Raw genomic sequence first — 19,804 nt, forward strand, 5'->3', positions numbered from 1 at the left:
AACAAATGATGTGTATCAGCCTTCCAAATAAAACAAAAACTTAAAAATAAAGAAACAGCCTACGTTTCCCCAGTTTTGTTTTATATAATCTCACAGTGCTATCAAAGCAAAATTCGTTAACCGTGGGATATTCCATGGCAAGGATTTTAAAGAAATTTCTCCCAATCGTTCCCTATATTTACCATGTAGATCGTCAGTTCTTTTCGCTTTAAAAATATAAGAAGAAATAATCACTTACAACTGTCTGCTGGGACACAACATTTCCCTGTGGCGATTTAATAATCGGTGAAATTGCCCTTGATGCAATATTAATAACAGGTGAAGTTGCCACTGGCGGCGTTGAAGTCTTTCGTCTGGCAGCCTGGCGTGGGGTGCGAGTTGGTTTTATCTAGAAAAAAGAAGGGCTGGATGGTAAACAGTAGCATACCTAGAGTTTGTACATGTATCTGGAAGTCCCTATCCAGAACAAAATGCGGAAAACGTGACATACATAAGAGCTTTTTAACTTTATAAATTCTGAATAGAGTTGTTCCTTATTTTTCTGCTTTTTCAAAACTTGATTGGATTACCTTTCTAAACATAATGAAGTTGCGAGTTGACGTATCACGGGGAAATTTAGCGCGTCTCTGTGCCAATGCAGGGTTGGCAAGAGATTTCAGTGAGCCTAATTACAAACTATAAGGATCCATTCATGTTTTTAGATTTAACACCTTTTGATCATGCCATTTTTCTATAAGTAGTGCATAAATTGATATTTAATTCTTGTCTTGTAAATCGAATTTAGAGAAATCTCAAGTCATTTTAAATTACAGGTTAATTTTGCAGCGCGAAAATAATTTGTAATTTAGCTCCAACCCTAGTAGGCTAAAGCCCCAGCCCCATAGAACTTAAGAGGTGGCTTCAAAGTGGTTGGTTTATAATTAGGTTGCCAAAAAAATACGAAAAAAAAAAACAACTTTTTCAGTACTAAAACGCCCAAACATAATTCAATTTTTATACTAAGTTCCATCATAGAGGATTTACACGAAGCAGCATCAAAATATTCTATAGGAACTACACAAATAAACGAAGATATTATGCATACAGTATCAGAAATGGAGCAGATTTCTTCTCATACACTCCTTAGTAACAATCTCATTATGAGCCTTGCAATATTTTGGTTGGGTGGAGAACTTAAAATACAATTAATCTAGTAACAATAATTGACTTAATAGAAAAGTAAACAAGTTTCTACATCATAGCGACGACAATGAACTTGGCCAACACAGCTTCGGAAGCTCCTCCTCCATCCTAGTGTATTCGAAGCTTCCCTCTTTACTTCCTCCAAAGAAATTCTATTTTTTTAAATCCTTCCTTACGACCTCTTCCCACCTCATTCAGGAACGACCGGCTGTTCGTTTGGCCAATGATGAATGGCTGAAAAGTAAGACCTTTGACAATCTGTTATCGTTCATCCACATGACATGTCAGAGCCATCTCAATCTTTCTCTCATTACAGCCCTAGAAAGTGGGAAAGAACCACATTTTTCATACAGCTTATTTGAAATACGGTCAGTCAAATGGGTACCCAAAACTATCCGCAGACAATTCCTCTGGAAAACATCTAAAAAATCCTTCTTCGTCGTCCAAAGCACCCAAACGTCACAACCATACTGTCATCACTGTACTTTCCAATACTTTAAACTTGGTTCGAAAACTTATCTTCGTATTCTTCAAAACTTTTTTCATCTGTGAAAGAAACCAGGGGGCGTGGCTGTTCTACTTTTTACGTCTTCATTGCATCCACCTTCTTTACTAATAACACTAACCAAGGATCACACGAGTCACACAAATTGGTTAGTTGCGAAAAGTGGGCTGGTGAGGTTTGACAAGAAGTCTCTTTTCAGTTGCCTTGGTTTAATCAAACTTTCAGGAACATATCCAACGCCTGAAATGAGACCACGGCAAAATATTTTCGAGAAGTCAAAGTTATGGCCAGGTAAGGCATTTCTAGGTTCCTCTTGTATGCTTGCTTTACTTATAAGGCTTGAAAAAGAACAAGAACTGCCTCAATAGAAAAAGATAGTTTGGAGAAAGCCCGGCTTAAGCACCGGGAATTATCTGACACAGACCTACAATGCAGGTGATGCAGAGTCTAAGCCAGACTTGTTTTTTTCATCTTTCTTCTTTTCATCTTATTATAAATATAGTTTTCGAAATCAGGAAAAATGAAGCTAAAAAATAGGACTCTAGACCATTGCATGAGACAAAAAAACAACAAGTTGTTCATAACATAAACAAGAAAGAACTAATGTACACAATGCTTCTTTCCATGGGCATTCCACCCAAGACCCCTCCCTAGATTTTGATAAGTAGTCCCTACCCCCCCCCCCCCTCCCCGCACCCAAATTTCCGTAAGTTGAAGCTACAGACAGTATAATAAGAATAAAAAAACATTAAAATACACAATAAATTGCAACGCCTCAGTTGAAGAGCTCACATTGTATTTTTACACATCACAAGTTGCGCAGTTATAGACTAAACTACATCGTGCGTTTAATATATTTTGGAATAAACTTACTTTTAGCTTTCCTAGCTGTTAGAGTTTTGGTTTACAAGCTAAGCGTTAAAATCCACAGAAATTCCAATTTTTCAACCTGCTCTCCCGCTATTTCAGTTCGTTCTAACCTCTTAGCAAAATCCCTTATTAATAGAACTGGAAGTAGCTTAGTAAGACCACACCCTTTACCGTTACCATGTATATATTACCTATCTGTAAGACTATTAGTACTATTACTATAATTTGTTATCGACCATGTTGTATCAATTTGTAAACCTAATCAAACGTGCACCGACACCCTTATTGTTATGATAGCACGGTTACCCTTAACATATGATTTGGTTTTGCATTACGTTCATTGATTTTAGACGGTTGGAATTACTCCTAACATGTGATTTTGTTTAAAATTTTGTGCCATGCTTTTAGATAGTTCTAAGCTAATCCATATAGTTTACGATAAATTGATAAATTTTTGTATATTTTGACAATGAAATAGATTGATTGATAGATCAGCAGTTATTGAAAGTGTAGCAAGTAATACAATAGCTAAGCAATTCCAAATGTATACAGCAGTATGCTATGCTTAAATACATATTTTAAGGCTGGTACAGGCCCAAATAGAGATGTTAAACCTTTCTTTTGATTTGTCAACGTTGGATCTGGCTGCCAATGCGGAATTCCAAATATTTCAACATAGCAATTTCAAATAAATTCAATGCTTACACTTCCTTCTTGTGCTGATCTTAGAGTAGGCATTTGAACTTCCTGTACTGATCTTAGAGTAGGCATTTGGACTGGTGGCGTGAAATCCAGAGTATGGATACTAGCATTTGATATTTGCTTAAGAGTTTCTCCGCTCAGCATTCCATCTGTAGCTACAGTGATAATCGACTTGTATTGAAGTGATCCGTGTATATCCAAATCATGCTGAAGTTGGGCGGCTGAATAACCATTAGCTGGAAAATGACATATATAAGATATAACCGGAGTCGGAAGGACACCTCGTTATAACCCTGGGCTTATAGAATTGCGGGTAGTGGTACACAATCATCAAAATGTAGAAGGAGAAGGTAGAGCGTATTTTTCAAAAAAAAATTGGGGGGGGGGGGGCAAATTTATGGTCCTTTCAATTTTTTCAATGGAATACACAAAAAAAATACCCCCCAAAGGATATTTTTCAAAATCTAGGGTTGAAAATACCCTAATTGACCCCTCTGATTGTGGGGTGCCATTAGATAAAGCATACACTACAAAATTCGACTGCACCACTTTTGAACATTTTATTTTTGAATCAAGTCACTTAAATATAAGGTTAAGCACTCAGTATGTATGTCAAATATACTGCTGGCATGGCACATTGGTATGGCATTTTGATGTCCTGGATACTTTTAAGGAAATCTATTTTTGTGTACAAAAAAAGAACAAACTATGCCATTATAGAACATGAAAACTTCATTTTTCTTTGCTTTTATTTTTATCATTTTGTCAACAATGAAACCTTCAGTTTGATTTGCTGCTGCTTCTGTTCACTGCTTGTACGGGAGGTAAGTCCATGATTTTCTATTGACTAGCCATAGCTTCCACCCCTAGACCAATATATATATATATATATATATATATATATATATATATATATATATATATATATATATATATATATATATATATATATATCACTGCACATACGGAAAACATAAAAAAGTCCGGAGTATACACAAAAACTACAAACAAGCCCCATGACCTTCAATTTTATCAAACAAAGAAAATTGCTTGAAAAAATCGTTGCCTGTATAAGAGTTGAACTCAAGATTCTCTAGTGAATAGCCGGAACTTTCACCCTTAGATCAATAGACAAACCAAGCGACCCGTTTATAGCTTCTTATGTAGACTTTACCGCTCCTTACTAATCAAATAACTTGGGATCCAGGTTGCAGTGGTTGCTTGCAACCTAGTAAGAGACGATCACGTCCCATACTAAGAAATACAATAGCCCACAGTTCCTAAAAATAGAGTTAGATCGAGACACAAAGTATACTATTAGAATTACCTTGTCCAAAACCCCTATGTAGGAAACTTACAGCTCCTTGGCTTAAATAACTAAGAAAATCTATTGGCTTGAAAAATATTGCATCAACGGCATCGTCCCCCCCCCCTTCTTTTTTCCTCCGCAGATAGAGGGGCGCTAAAACACCAGAGAGCTGTTTAATAGCTCATTTTAAAGGAAATTGATGTATTTAAAAACCTTTCATAGTCGACAAAAATAATTTTTAACATAGAATAATAAGTAAAGACAGGATTCTTTTCATACAGTAAAGAAATACATATAAATAATATAAAAACTGGCCAGCAAAACTTTTCTTTACTAATCAAAAGTTTAAAGTCACGTGCTCACGTTGATTTTAGTTTTACATATGCTCTGGGCTCAGTTTTACTTACCAGATGTACAGCTCTGGTAGCCAGTTTATACATTATTTATGTTTTTTTTTTCACCCTATAACAAATTATCCTATGTTTCATTATTATTTTCTATTATTTGCAATTATTATTATAGGTTATCAGGTTCGGCATGTACACATTGCTTCTTTTTGAGGAGCAGGGGCCTTAAAAAATTTAAAGATAGACAGGTTACATAAAAAAAAAATGACAAATAATAGCAAAATTGAATAAATCTCGTGATTTCAAGAGGGGAGGGGGTTATGTTTTGGAGGAATCCCCAAACCCTTCTCACGTATCTGGCAATGATAAGAGTCGTTGAAGCAGCAAAGAATATTGGCAAAAAACTTTTAGATAGAGGGCTTCTATAGAGGAAGTTCCTGAGTGATAAATTTCGCAAGAATACGAAGAAAGTAAGAGAAAGAGAGAAGGCATTAAAGCATAAATTAAGGAGATGTGAAATAGAGGTTATGGGCGAAATTACTGAGGAACCAAAAGATGCAGTGACCTAATGATTGGATCACACCAGGATTTTCCCCAATTCCGATTCTAATCCTGATTTCACCTCGACGTCTCGGTTCCGATTCCAGGAATACTTATCTATTTTTATGGTCAGCCACATCAAATAATTAAGTTACAAATGTTTATGATGCATCAACTGACGATCAATAATTGGCTCTTTCCGATTTCCTAGTTTAAAAACTAATAACTATTAGTTTCCTATTTTCCAGAGAAATTTTTTTCTTTCTAGTAAATTGATTTGCTCCTTCAGCTGAAATGGGCTTTGTCTCCTGGTTGCGCTAATCAGGGCCCTTCAAAAGTGGGAGGGGGGAGGGGCCGGGGCTAGTTGCACCGGCCACTATGACTGGAGGGACGCCGCGACTGGGGCCTTTTTATTTGTTTTGATTCGGGAGGAGGGGCACCGTAATTAATTTTACCCCGGGTGCAACCAATACTAGGAACGGCCCTGGTGCCAATGGCATATATTATTTATTCAGCGGCTATGACTAATTTTAAATATAAACAAACTGTACTCGAAGTATAAGTCAAATTACCAGAGGGGAATGGACAACACCCCCTCCCCAATCCCCCTCAAAGATGAACAATTTATAGACTAGTTCATAAAATTATGCGTTCTATTCTTGAAGCTAGGGATTCGGAACCGTTTTCCATATCAGTCATGGCCCATCCCCAGGTTCTTCCAATTGGGTAGATATGACCCTGGAGATGACATCTTTAATACATTTGCAATGGTTGTACATATTCTATGAGTTCATGAAGGCCAGTCCCACAATCCCTCCCCCTCTGCATTAACGCTTTTGCCTATGGCGATTTTGCCCTTTTTTGCTTCATAAAGCTATATGATCTTCTGAAAGAGACCCATCATCTAATTCACTCAAGACAAAGAATTAAAAAATGTTTATCCAATAAGGACTGTTCAAGACTATAAGAATAAGACTTGCTATTACAAGCATGGGGCTACAAAGAAGGACATCTTGCTTCGATTATTTTTCATTTTACCAGGCTTTCTTTTGAAAAAGCCTAATGTATTCAATTTCAACGATTTACTCAGTAGATCAGTATTATGCGAGAACCTATTATTCTTTTCATTAAAAAATAAATGAATAGGCCCTTCAACTTTGGAAGGCTTTGACTAAAGAAAAACATGTGTGCAAGACTTTTTTTTATGGGAAAGGGATGAGGGATTTAGAAAGTACAAAACAATATAAATATATAAGACGCATTAGAGTTGTGAACACTTTGGGATTTCTTGGGAACATATTGTCGTAGAAACTTCGAAAAGGGCTCATTCAATTGGAAATTGGAGTGGCTTGTGCCCTTTTTTATAGTCGAAAGTGATTGGAAGGCAACTAACACCCCTTCCACGCCCATCATTTCCCCAAAAATATCCAATAAAATTTTGAGATAGCCATTTTATTCCACGCAGTTTAAAGTTTTCGACGCAGTTTAAAGTTCAGGAAATTATACCTTTGATTAGAACCCTCCCCACACAGTCTTCAGGGCAAGGGTTATACGTTATGCCCTGGGGGCATATAAGTTTTTATTGAAATCTTTGTCATAGAAACTTGAAAAAGGGCTCATTCGATTGGAAATTCAAAGGGCTAGTGCCCTTTTTAATAGTCTCGAAAGTGATTTTAGAGCAACTTACCCCCCTCTCATGCCCACTTTTTCCCCAAACACATCCAATCAAAATTTTTAGATAGCCATTTTATTCAATGTAGTTGAAAGTTTTGGAAATTAGGTCTTTAAAGATGACAACCCCTCCCCACCCACAGCCCTCATGGCAAGGATCGTAATTTATGCCTTGGGGGCATATAAGGTGTTTATAGAAAACGATGTTGTAGAAACTTTAAAAAAGACTCATTCAATTGGAAATTGAAAGGACTAGTGCGCTTTTAATATTCGAAAGTGATTGAAGGGCAACTAACCCCTGTCTCACGCCCACTATTCCCCCAAGCGCATCCAATTAAAATTTTCAGATAGCCATTTTGTTCAACGTTGCAGAAAGTTCTGGAAATTAGGTCTTTGAGGATTACAACAACCCCCCCCAGCCCTCAGGGCAAGGGTTGTAAGTTATGCCCTCGGGGCATATAAGGTTTTTTATTGAAAGCGTTGTCGTAGAAACTTCAAAAGGGCTCATTTGATTGGAAATTGAAAGGGCTAGTGCCTTTTCTATTAGTTGAAAGTGATTGTAGAGCGACTAACGCCCCTCTCACGCCCACCATAATGCCCAGACACATCCAATCAAAATTTTAAGATAGCCATCTTGTTTAACGTAGTTAACAGTTCTGTCAATTAGGTCGTAGAGGATGATAAACACCCTCACAGCCCTTAGGGTAAGGGTTGTAATTTATGCCCTGTGGGCAAATAAGGTGTTTATAGAAAGCGTTGTCGTAGAAACTCAAAAAGGCCTCATTCGATTGGAAATGGAAAGGCCTAGTGCCCCTTTTAATAGTCGAAAGTTATTGGAAGGCTTGACATTTTTATAGTAAAGATCGATGTGGGTATAATGTATTATTTTTTTGTTGTTGTTGTTGTTTAGACCAGGGCACTTTGTATCGAAGGAGTTGTCGTAGGAACTTCGAAAAGCGCTCATTCGATTGAAAATAGAAAGGGCTTAATTGTCGAGTCCTTAGAGGGAAACTAATCCCCCTCCCACGCCCAACCTCCCATTTGCCTTTATGCTTAAAACTAAATGTTGCCATGAGATTAAATCAAAATGCACCGTGTTAATGCTAGTTCCCAATAAGGCATCTCAGCATTATTCCAAGAACGACTGAGGGTATTATGTTCAAACTTTCGGGGCTACTTTTTCTCTTAAAATTTAACCAAATCAAAATAGCGTAAGTGTATTCAAGCTATCAAAGAAAGTAAACAGATTTTATTGCGAATGGTATCAAGTTTTCCATTTCAGGTCAACTAGAGGAGGTATGAAACTAAATTAAACACTATTATTTGTGTCCAGATTTTTAAAAGGGTGTATGTTGTTAAAAATTGCTGAAAATTTTTCTCCAGCATACAAATTACAGGCCAAACTATAAGCTCTGAAAAAAAAACGAAAAGATTTAAATAATTATTTTCTTTTTCTCTGAAAAGACTATGTCGATATAAAACGAACAGAAATTAATTAAAAAAAAAACTTTTTCTACAAAATAAGTTTTTCAAAGAACATTAAAGAACTCCATTAAACAAAAAATTAACATAATTTAAATAAAAATAATCTACCAAGCGTGAAACTTCCACAATTCAGCATCGATAAATAAATTAAACCCAAAACGAACAGAAATTACAGAAAATAACCGAGTCAAACTCAAAACGAGCAGAAATTAACATGAGTTGGGCTCAAAACCCCTATGCCTTCCCTAGGCCAGAACATAATTTGCACTTTTAGTAATCAAAATATTAATATTATTTGATTTATTGAAGTTATAAAAGTAAAAACATTTATATTTTTTTTCTTTAATTGACCCCTCTTTAAGTTCTAACATTCACATATCTGTGTCTATTTTCTTTTACTATAGGCATAAGTGTTTCCAAATACTAGCCTCTGGCTCTTTTATTTTAGACATGAAAACAAGAAATCTGTAATTATCTGTGCTTGTCATAGTCTCATTTCTTCTCGCTTTATGATAAACTTAGTAGCAAATAAAGCAAGTACATAAAAAAAAAAAAAAAAAAAAAATAACAAACCAGCACTATGCAGAAGATCTTCTATCTCCTTCTGAGAAGCTTCATAAAGTTGAAGCTCTTTTCTGTAGCATTCTAACTGGGCATCAGATAGCTCTTCTGCTTGACATTCAAGATTCATTACTTTAACAACCATATTTCCAGATGATGTACACAGAGGTACAACCTGTGGTTAATGTGGATCTGATGCACCAGATTTTGAAGATTATGTTAATCCTGAAAGTAAAATGAAATTTGAAAATATTTACATGGAAGTGATAGAATAAAGAGAGAGATAGAGGGAAAGGCAGGAATAAGAGAGAGAAAGAGGAATGAACAAAGAGAGAATATAAATTAAACATCAAGGGGGGAGGAGAATTTGATATCTCTACATAACTCAGAATAGGATTTTTTTGGAAAGGATGGAAAATGAGGTTGTTTGATTGAGATGAGACCAGCTGTGGGAGGATAATAGATGGCCTTAATATGCATTGATTTTATTCCTCACACATATTTGAATACAGAGATAGTACAAACCATTTCCCTAAAATTGAACAAAAGGACTAAGCTGAAAAAGCGAACGCAAACAACCCGAAATGTAAAAGATTATTCAAACATGTATATTTTTATTACTTAAGGACAAAAAGCCTTTGTTCTACAGTTCTCCGAAAAATTTGGCTGTGAGATTCTAATATTTATTGAGCCCAGACAACACTCAAATTAAAAAAAAAATATATCCAAATTATGCTTCCATACTGTAAAAGGACAAAACAGAACTACTTCCAGTTTGACCCCCTCTCTCACACATACCCAAAATAAATTTAAACATTGTAGAAACAAATATCTGGCTAGATTGGTCTAAATATGGAAACCAGGTTTTATAACTTCTACAAAAAAAAAAAAAAAAAAAAAAAAAAAAAAAAAAAAAAAAAAAAAAACAGAAAGCTTGTTTTTACAAGTGTTTTTCCCATCTTTCTCACTCAAATATTGTCAGAGCTACATGAAACTTCCTTTACAGAGTAACATAAGGAAGAAATCATACCCCTTATTGACCTGATATAACTTAGAAGATCCACTCCTACTTCCCATTACCTTGTTTATGTTGTTGACTCAAAATACAAGCTTGACATTTGAATTAGCCTAGTACATTAATCCAAAAAAGCCTTACAGTAATACCAAGGGCACCAATTCACAAAATGTAGGGAGGAGGAAAAACAATTTCTAATTTGTTTTTAAAATGAAGATAAAAAAATATTTTTCTACATCAACAGGGGAAACCAATTTTGTTTTTATTTTTTCAACTAAATTGCCAAAAAATTTTGAAAAATCTTGATATGCTCATTTCCGGGTTAGGTCCCATAGATTTAAGCCCCCTGTTTACAACCCTGATTTGGTTTGAAAGTAAGGAGAGGGATGATTCTTAACAATGACCATGTAAGTTAAAGGCATTGTGTATTTTTTCCTAATCAATATATTTGGCTCAGGATACACAACGACATTTTCATGTAAACATATAGAAACCAAATTTGGGGTTGGTTGGGGGGCAGTACTTACAAAATTTGTCCACCTTGTTCTCAGGCTTTTGCAGAATAACTTGTTTTTTTTTGCATATGGTAATTTGTTTCATTTTGAGATCTGTCCCAGGATTTTCTATAAATAATTAAAAAACAAATTTCCGAAAAATAAGTTTTTCAAAGAAAAGTAAAGGCCATTTTAAACTTAAGCTCAGCAGATAAAAATAGCTTTTAAAATTCAAACTCAAAACGACCAGAAATTACTATTAAAGAATAAATGAAACCCAAGACGAACAAAAATTAAATAAAGAATCATAGCAAAAAACATACAACAAGTAATAATATAAATGAATAAATAGATCTTAAAGCGAGTAATGCTTCAATTGAATATGAAAATCAAGCTTTTGCTATTGAAGTATAAATGAAACTTAAAACAAACATAAATTAAAAAAACATTCAATGCAAACAAATATACAATAGATATTAATGTAAATTAATAAATAAATCTTAAAACGAGTGAAACTTAAATTGAATATGCAAATCAAGCTTGAAACGAACAAAAATCAACACAAACAAGAGTTTGGGTACCGTATGACCTCCTTCTCTCACTGTTAAAGTCTAAACAACGTCTAGACGGAAGTCTAAACAAGTCTAAACGGAAGATATAAACAACGCTACACCCAAAGGCGTGGAGGGCGGGAGGGGCTAGTTGCCCGTCGATCTTTTTTCATTCTGAGAAAATGAACTACAACTTTTAATTTCCATTCAAATGAACCCTCTCTGAAGCTTATACGAGCATACCTTCCATAAGAACTATATATGCCCCCAGAGGAATACTTACAACGCCTGCCCCAGTCCTGGGGGGTGTGTGTGTGCTGAAATAGGATTTTTTCTTATCTGACCTTTGAACTATTTTTAACGAAATGACCATACGTAAAGGAGTTCTTGTTATATGATCTTTGAACTATTCCAAACAAAATGGCTACCTCAAATTTTTTATCAGATGTATTGTGGGAAAAAGGGCTTGGGGGGGGGGGGGGCAATTGCCTTCTGATAAATTTTGACTCGTAAAAAGGGCACTAGAATTCTTGATTTTGAATCAAACGAGCCCCCTTCGAAGTTTATACGACGACCCCTTCTATATAAAGTGCCTCTGGGAAAAAATTAATCGAGTGTGGTGGGAGGCTAGCTGCCCTCCAATCACTTTTGACTCTTAGGAAGTTTATACAAGCATCCCTTCCATAACAACCATATATGCCCCCAGGGCATAACTTACAACGCCTACCCCCGGGCCCTGGGGGGCTGTGTCGACACCGAAGTTTTTTGTTATCAGAACTTTGAACTATTTTTAACAAAATGTGTATCTCAAAATTTTTATCTCATGCATTTAGGGCGAGGAGGCGGGGCTAGTTGCCCTCCTCTCTCTTTTGACTCTAAAAAACTGAACTAGAACTTTCAATTTCCAATCAATTGAGCCATCTCTGAATTTTTTATGAGCATCCCTTCAATAAGAACCATATATTTCCCCAGGACACATCTTACAACGCCTGCTCCCAGGCCCTAGGAGGCTTTGTTGACCCCTCAGTTTTCGTCATATGGTCATTGAACTATTTAAAAAAAAGCTATCTCAAAGTTCTTATCGGATGGGCTTGAGGAAAAAAGGGCATGGACGGGGGGGGGGGGGCTAGTTGCCCTCCAATCTCTTTAGACTCTTAAAAAATGAACTAAAACTTTTAATTTCCAATCAAATGAACCCTCTTTGAAGTTAATACGAGCATTCCTTCCATAAGACCCATATATGCCCCCAGGGCATAACTTACAACGCCTGCCTCCTGGCCCTGGGGGGTAATATCGACACTGGAATTTTTGTTATATGATCTTTGAACTATTTTTAACAAAATAGCTATCTTAAGATTTTTATTGGATGTATTAGAGAAAAAAGGGTTAGGGGGAGGGGGGGGGACTGGCTATCCACAAATATCTTTGACGCTTAAAAATTGAACTAGAACTTTCAATTTCCAATCAAATGAGCCCTCTTTGAAGTTTATACGAGCATTCCATTCATAAGAGCCATATATGGCCCAGGGCATAACTTATAACCCTTGCCCCTGAAGACTGTGGGGGGAGTGTCCTGCTCAAACATATACTTTCCAGAACTTTCAACTACGTTGAACAAAATGGCTATATCAAAATTTTGATTGGATGTGTTTGGGGAAATGGTGGGCGTGGAAGGGGTGTCAGTTGCCTTAGAATCACTTTGGACTATTAAAAGGGAACTAGCCATTTAAATTTCCAATCGAATGAGCCCTTTCTGAAGTTTCTACGACAACACTTTCTATGTAAACCTTATATGCCCCCAGGGCATAACTTACAACCTTTGCCGTGAGGGCTGTGGGGGAGTCGTCATTCTCAAAGACCTAACGTTCCAGAACTTAAAACTACTTTTAGTAAAATAGATATCTCAAAATTTTGATTGGATGTGTTTGGGGAAAAGGTGGGCGTGAGAAGGGGGTTAGTTGCCCTCCAATCACTTTCAACTATTGAAAAGGGCACTAGCCCTTTGAATTTCCAATCGAATGAGCCTGTTTTGAATTTTCTACAAGAACGCTTTCTATAAAAACCTTATATGCCCCCCAGGGCATAACTTAAAACCCTTGCCCTGAGGGTTGTGGGGGGAGTGTCCACCTCAAAAACATATTTTCTATCTGGAAATTAACTACGCTAAACAAAATGACTATCTCAAAATTTTGATTGGATGTGTTTGGGGGAATCATGGGCGTGGGGGGGGGAGGGGTAGGTGTAGTTGCCCTCCAATCACTTTCGACTATTAAAAAAGGCACTAGCCCTTTTAATTTCCAATTGAATGAGCCTTTTTTGAAGTTTCTACAACAACGCCTTATTTAAAAACCTTATATGCTCTCAGGGCACAACTTACAACCCTTGCCCCGAAGGCTGTGGGGGAGTATCCTTCTCAAAATAAAATTTTCTATCTGGAAATCAAAAACACTGTACAAAATGGCTATCTCAAAATTTTGACTGTATGTGTTTGGGGAAATGATGGGCGGGGGGGGGGCGAGTTGCCCTCCAATCACTTTTGACTATTAAAAGGGCAATAGCCCTTTGAATTTTCAATCGAATGAGCCTTTTTTTAAGTTTCTACGACAACGCCTTCTTTAAAAACCTAATATGCCCCCTGGGCTTAACTTAAAACCCTTGCCCTGAGGGTTGTGGGGGAGTGTCCTCCACAAAAACAAATTTTCTATCTGGAAATCATATTTTCTATCTGGCTATCTCAAAATTTTGATTGGATGTGTTTGAGGGAATGATGGGCGTGGGGAGGGGGGGGAGCTAGTTGCCCTCCAATCACTTTCGACTATTAAAAAGGGCACTAGAACTCTCTATTTCCAATCGAATGAGCCCCCTTTGAAGCTTCTACGACGACCTCTTCCATATGAAGTGCCTCTGAAAAAAACCAAAAAAAAAACAACATTTGAGCCGTATGGCCTTTACTATAGGCAACACTATGGCGTTGCCTCTGATACAACTTTTAGAGGCATACAGTCATTTATTTTTACTCATTCTATTCATGAGCTATATTAGTAGAAACTGAGTTTGTGTTGTGGGAAGGGCAAAATAGGAAAATTAGTTATCAGATTATTTCAGAAATATAGACAATTTGGGGATTAATTGTAAGAAATTGCAAATACTGAGGACAAATGCCCAGTGGACCCATTCCCCTCTCCCTTTGCAAAATAATTATAAATACAATATTGACCAAACAAGGGGTAAAAAAATGACTCAAAAGCCTTAACACCAACAAAACTGCTGTTCCTGACAACATTCATCCCTGTCTGCTAAAAGAAGCTGTTCAAGAAATCACCCCTGCACTGGCTATACTTTTTCAGCATTCTCTTGATCATAAGAGTCTCCTCCCAATGAAAACTAGCCTACATCATGCCTATCTTTAGAAAGGGGATATATCCAAAGCAGAAAATTATAGACCTATCATTCTCACATGTGTGGTCAGAAAAGTTCTTGAGAGGATTGTTAATGATGCACTTAACACTTAGTTAATATTGAAATCATCTCCAACAGGCAGCACATCTTTCTCCCACGAAAATCTGTAGAAACCATCCTTATAAACACTTATGAACAGGTTAACCGGTTACTGAACAGAGGCCTTCCTGTTTATTTGATTCCTTTCGACCTAGTCAAAGCATTTGACTAGGTCCCATATAATTGGCTTTGTTCTAAGTTAAAAGCAGCAGGAATCAACCATGAATTAGTAGACTGGGTAAAGGACTTCCTAGCTGGTAGATCTCAGACTACACAACCCTTCACAACAGATGGCAAATGTACCTATTCGCAGCTTATTTTCTTGGACCCACATTGTTACTTCTTCATGTAAATGACATGATACCCAACGTCAGCAACAACTTAACCCTTTACACTGACGATTCAAAACTATTCAGTATATCTGACAATCATCAATATAATCTGACCTTGATTGCATACAGACATGGACAGCCTGGTGGCTTCTCTCTTTCAATATATCAAAATGTGTCACAATAATCCTCAGCACTAATATACTATGAATGATAACCAGAGATCACCCCCCATTCTTCTCTCAATTTACACCAGTGGTAAAGACCTGGAACTTACTATAGGTAATCTTCTAAAGTTCAACAAACACTCTGCAAAAATTTCTACAGAGCAAATGCAACCCTTGGACATATAAAAAGAACAATTACAAGCCAATCACATGGAACCATCTTGAAACTGTATAAGGCAATTTGAGCAGTCCTTGGCTTTTGAACCTGCCTTGCTGGTCATTTTTACAAAAGTGATATGCAGCTGACTGAAGGCATGCAAAGGAGGGCCACCAAATGCATCTCTGGAAACCATTTAGTGACAGGCTATCCACCCTAAAACTACAATCTTCGACCTTCCAATAGACACAGTAAAATGCTACTGACATATAAATATATTGACTATTCCTAAAACAAGCTCCTTACTCAGTTACCTAAAGAAAGACAAATGCAAGGCCACTTTAAGAAGCTTCAAAAGCCCAGAGTTAACTGCAGAACCAGACACAAATTTTTTAGACAAAGTGTCATGAGACACAAATATAGGCTGCTCCAGTTATATCTTGAAGGTTTGGCCTCCCATTCTTTGTCAAGTTTCCTTTTGAAAAGGCATGTCATACCCAACCAACTTGCACACTCCATCAGAAATTGATGTTGTGCAGTAATGTCTACTTTAAACCACAGAAGAATGGTCCCCTTGATCATACCTATCTCTAGTCACTGTTATCAAGGGGGCTTAAATGGTATCAATCCTAGTACTCTCCGAGTCAAAAGGCATGTCACTGGGCCATAAACACAGTAACAGTCATCTTTTTATATTTTGTGTAGTGCCTAAATAGTTGCCATCTCAACAATACAGCTGAACACATCCAGCATTGGATGTTATTTTTCTCCAAAGTGCAAATTAAGGTAAGGTAATTAAGGTAATATGCAACTTGTTCTTGGGCTCTTAAAGAACAGAACGCTACATGTGCTTCATTGAAACAAATTTTATTGTTGCAGAATTCATTTTAATATTAAGATATGTCTCAATTTTTTTTTTTTATAAATTCAATTTTAGAGGTGTTATTTATTTTTACTAGTTTAATTCGTTAACAAAATTAGTCAAAGGCAAATTTGAACAAAAATTTGCAGAATATTGGAGAAATATAGGCAATTAGTACGTAAATTGCATATATTTTACAGTTATGGAGGAAAGATTCCACAAGAACTTTTGTTTTATTGCCGTTTTGCTCCATCTGCCTTTGTTTTTGATGGGTTAATAAACTATATTATATATATATGTAATATATATATATATATATATATATATATATATATATATATATATATATATATATATATATATATATATATATATATATATATATATATATATATATATATATATACAGGTATATATATATATATATATATTGATCTTTGGCTTTTAAAGGATAGTGTGCATTATTGCATAGGCCAGTGGTTGACAAAGTGCAGCTCTGGAGTCACATGTGTCTCTTTGGTCCCTTAAGTGCGGCTCTGGCACAAATATCCATGGAAGGCGCAATAATATTCCCTTTAAAAAAAAAAAACTTAGTAAGAAAAAAATTTCATCTTATTTTGATAAATTAAATTCTTCTATAAATTGAGAACATGTATAATTGTTGCTTAAGTTAGAATATTTTAAGAACAAAGACAGATATTCTGAAAACAAACAGTTACCAATGTCTTCCAAATCCATTAAAGATAGAACAATGAAAATTTGTTCACATATAAACAGACAGCATATCCAAGATCTGAAATTGCTTTTGACTTTATCAGTAGCAGCTGACAAGTTTTGTGCCATAAATGATAAAGCACAAGCTTCAATTTTTGTAAGATTTATGTTTCATTCAGGCCATAAAGAAGGACTTTTTAGCATTATTAATTTTTAAAAAACTTTCTGAAAAATAAGTTTTTCAAAGAAAATTAAAGGCCATTTTAAACTTAAGCTCAGGAGATATGAATACCTGTTAAAATTCAAACTCAAAACGAACAGAAATTAAATATGCAACTATAGCAAAAAACATATAGCAAGTAATAATATAAATGAATAAATAGATCTTAAAGCGAATAATGCTTAGATTGAACATAAAAATTAAGCTTAAAACGAAAAAAAATAGTTTGATATTAAAGTATAAATGAAACTTAAAACGAACAGAAATTAAATAAACAATCAATGCGAACAAACATACAATATATATTAATGTAAATGAATTAAAAAATCTTAAAACGAGTGAAACTTAAATTGAATATGCAAATCAAGTTTGAATCGAATAAAAATAACTACAAACAAGAGTTTGGGTATCGCCTCACTGCAGAAGCCTAAAACCTACTGCGTCACTGAAAACTATATGAGTCTTGAACAGTCTTGGAAAGTATAACAAAATCAAATTGAATATTAGATATATAATTATATTAATTGTTGAAAGATCCATCAGGTCAATATTTTTTTTTCACTGTAATTTTTATTTTCATTTTCAATACTGTAAGAACTGGAAAAGAATAAATTTGAAATATAAGAGTAATTCGTTTTCAGTGAAGCGCCAATGACGCAGAAGGATTTAGGTTTTTGTAGTTAAAGCAGGGGGCTGTATCCAAATTTTGTTTGTAGTGAAACTATATTTGTCGTGGCCAGTCTTGGAGAGAACCAATAAATTAAACTGAATATTCGATGTATAGTGGTATTAATTGCTGAAAGCTCATCAGTTAAAAATTTTACTGTAATTTTAATATTTACTTTCTATATTAAGTACAAAAGAAAACATTTGTAATATAATTCGTTTTCAGTAAAGCGCCAATGACGCAGTAGGTTTTAAGCTTCTACATTCAGGCGATCCCCAAACTCTTGTTTGTAGTTATTTTTATTCGATTCAAACTTGATTTGCATATTCAATTTAAGTTTCACTCGTTTTAAGATTTATTTATTCATTTACATTAATATATATTGTATGTTTGTTTGCATTGATTGTTTATTTAATTTCTGTTCGTTTTAAGTTTCATTTATACTTTAATATCAAAATATTTGTTTTAGTTTTAAGCTTGATTTTCATATTCAATATAAGCATTACTCGCTTTAAAATCTATCTATTCATTTATATTATTACTTGTTGTATGTTTTTTACTATGATCGTTTATTTAATTTCTGTCCGTTTTGGGTTTCATTTATTCTTCAATAGTAATTTCGGGTCGTTTTGAGTTTGAATTTTAACGTTTGAGTTTAAAGGTATTCATATCTCCTGAGCTTAAGTTTAAAATCGCCTTTACTTTTCTTTGAAAAACTTATTTTTCGGAAAGTTTTTTTTTTTTAATTAATTTTTTTTCGTTTCTGATTGCAAAAAGTTTCAAGTTTTTATTGCATGGGGGGGGGGGTGCTAACTGTCCGATTATTCTTGAATTTAAAAAACGGTTATAGAACTTTCAATTTAAATCGAATGAGGCTTTTTTCAAAGTCTATACGATTACCTCTTTGATAAAAACCTTATATGTGAACAATAGACAGCATGCATAACTAGTGGACAGTAATTGGCAACAATGAATGGATTGAAAAAATAGCTCCAATAAGGGTGTTTGACCATTTCACTTGCTGACACAAAGGGATCACGACTGTTTGGAATTGACCTTAATAGGATTTTGTGTGCCAAAGCAATTTTGCATCTATCATAGGGTATGTATTTTAACCTTATAATTGGATAATTATAATATATTTACTATGTGTTCGTCCCATACAAAACTTTACCTTATTAAAGTCTTTGGGGTGGGGGCGGCGTATTTGGCAGAAGGAAGAAAACTTTAGCGTAGACAGTAGGAGAGGGGGAGGGTGATGTTGGAGACTCCTCCAATACGGGTCGGAACTTCACTTATCTCCTCCGTTCCCGATTTAGGAGATCAGACAGACTCATTGGGCTGTAGAATGTTGGACCGTTTGATTTGTGGAAAACGTTAAAATACTCAAAAATACTTTATATTTTCAGTTATTGCAGAATTGATTTCATAGAGTATGAAAAGGTGAGCCCCCTGGCCCATCATTTGGGTGAGCCTCAACTCATAATATACAATTTTGATTAATTTTTCCATGTTATGTGCATATATTATTCTATATATGTTATTTTGAGTTATACTTTTATCGCATTGCGTTCATTTTTAAGGCTTGAGATAAAAACTGAAACCTTAGCGGAGACAGTGGTGAGGGGGGGGGAGTCCCCCCCTCGCATGCATAATTAAGCAGCCACAGAGAAAGTAAAACAAATGAAATTATTCTGTCTTTTTTCAAAAGGCATGGACAAAATCATCAAAAGGAACCTGAAGTGCTATCTCTGACATTTCCATAGATTCTTTATTCCCGTTACTTTCAGATTTAAAATTTTGAATATTATCGAATGGGTTTAGTCATCCCCTCCCTGAATAATTCACATTTGGAAAAACCCACCCCTGGGAAATTCCTTCCCCTTCCAAGAACAGTTTCTTTGCCTGCTGATAGTTCCCCCGCGTTAAATTCTACCTAGCAGAAATTCCCCACCCGT

The 19,804-nt window shown here is 35.4% G+C and overlaps 1 protein-coding gene across 3 annotated transcripts in view; it reads right to left on the reverse strand.

The window, feature by feature from the left end:
• Nucleotides 1–19,804, reverse strand: part of LOC148948351 (uncharacterized) — a 95,878-nt gene that overhangs the window by 68,028 nt on the left and 8,046 nt on the right. For all 3 annotated transcript variants that reach the window (XM_089094301.1, XM_089094302.1, XM_089094303.1), the window contains exons 2-4: nt 9,185–9,397; nt 3,263–3,495; nt 239–388 (exon numbers count right to left, since the gene is read on the reverse strand). In XM_089094301.1, the coding sequence (XP_088950427.1) occupies nt 239–388; nt 3,263–3,495; nt 9,185–9,317 (516 nt within the window). In that variant the 5' untranslated portion in view covers nt 9,318–9,397. The remainder of the gene's footprint in view (nt 1–238; nt 389–3,262; nt 3,496–9,184; nt 9,398–19,804) is intronic.

Source organism: Artemia sp. Qi Xiang Cuo, chromosome 9 (assembly GCF_049724085.1).
Source record: "Artemia sp. Qi Xiang Cuo chromosome 9, ASM4972408v1, whole genome shotgun sequence".
NCBI classification, from domain to species: domain Eukaryota; kingdom Metazoa; phylum Arthropoda; class Branchiopoda; order Anostraca; family Artemiidae; genus Artemia; species Artemia sp. Qi Xiang Cuo.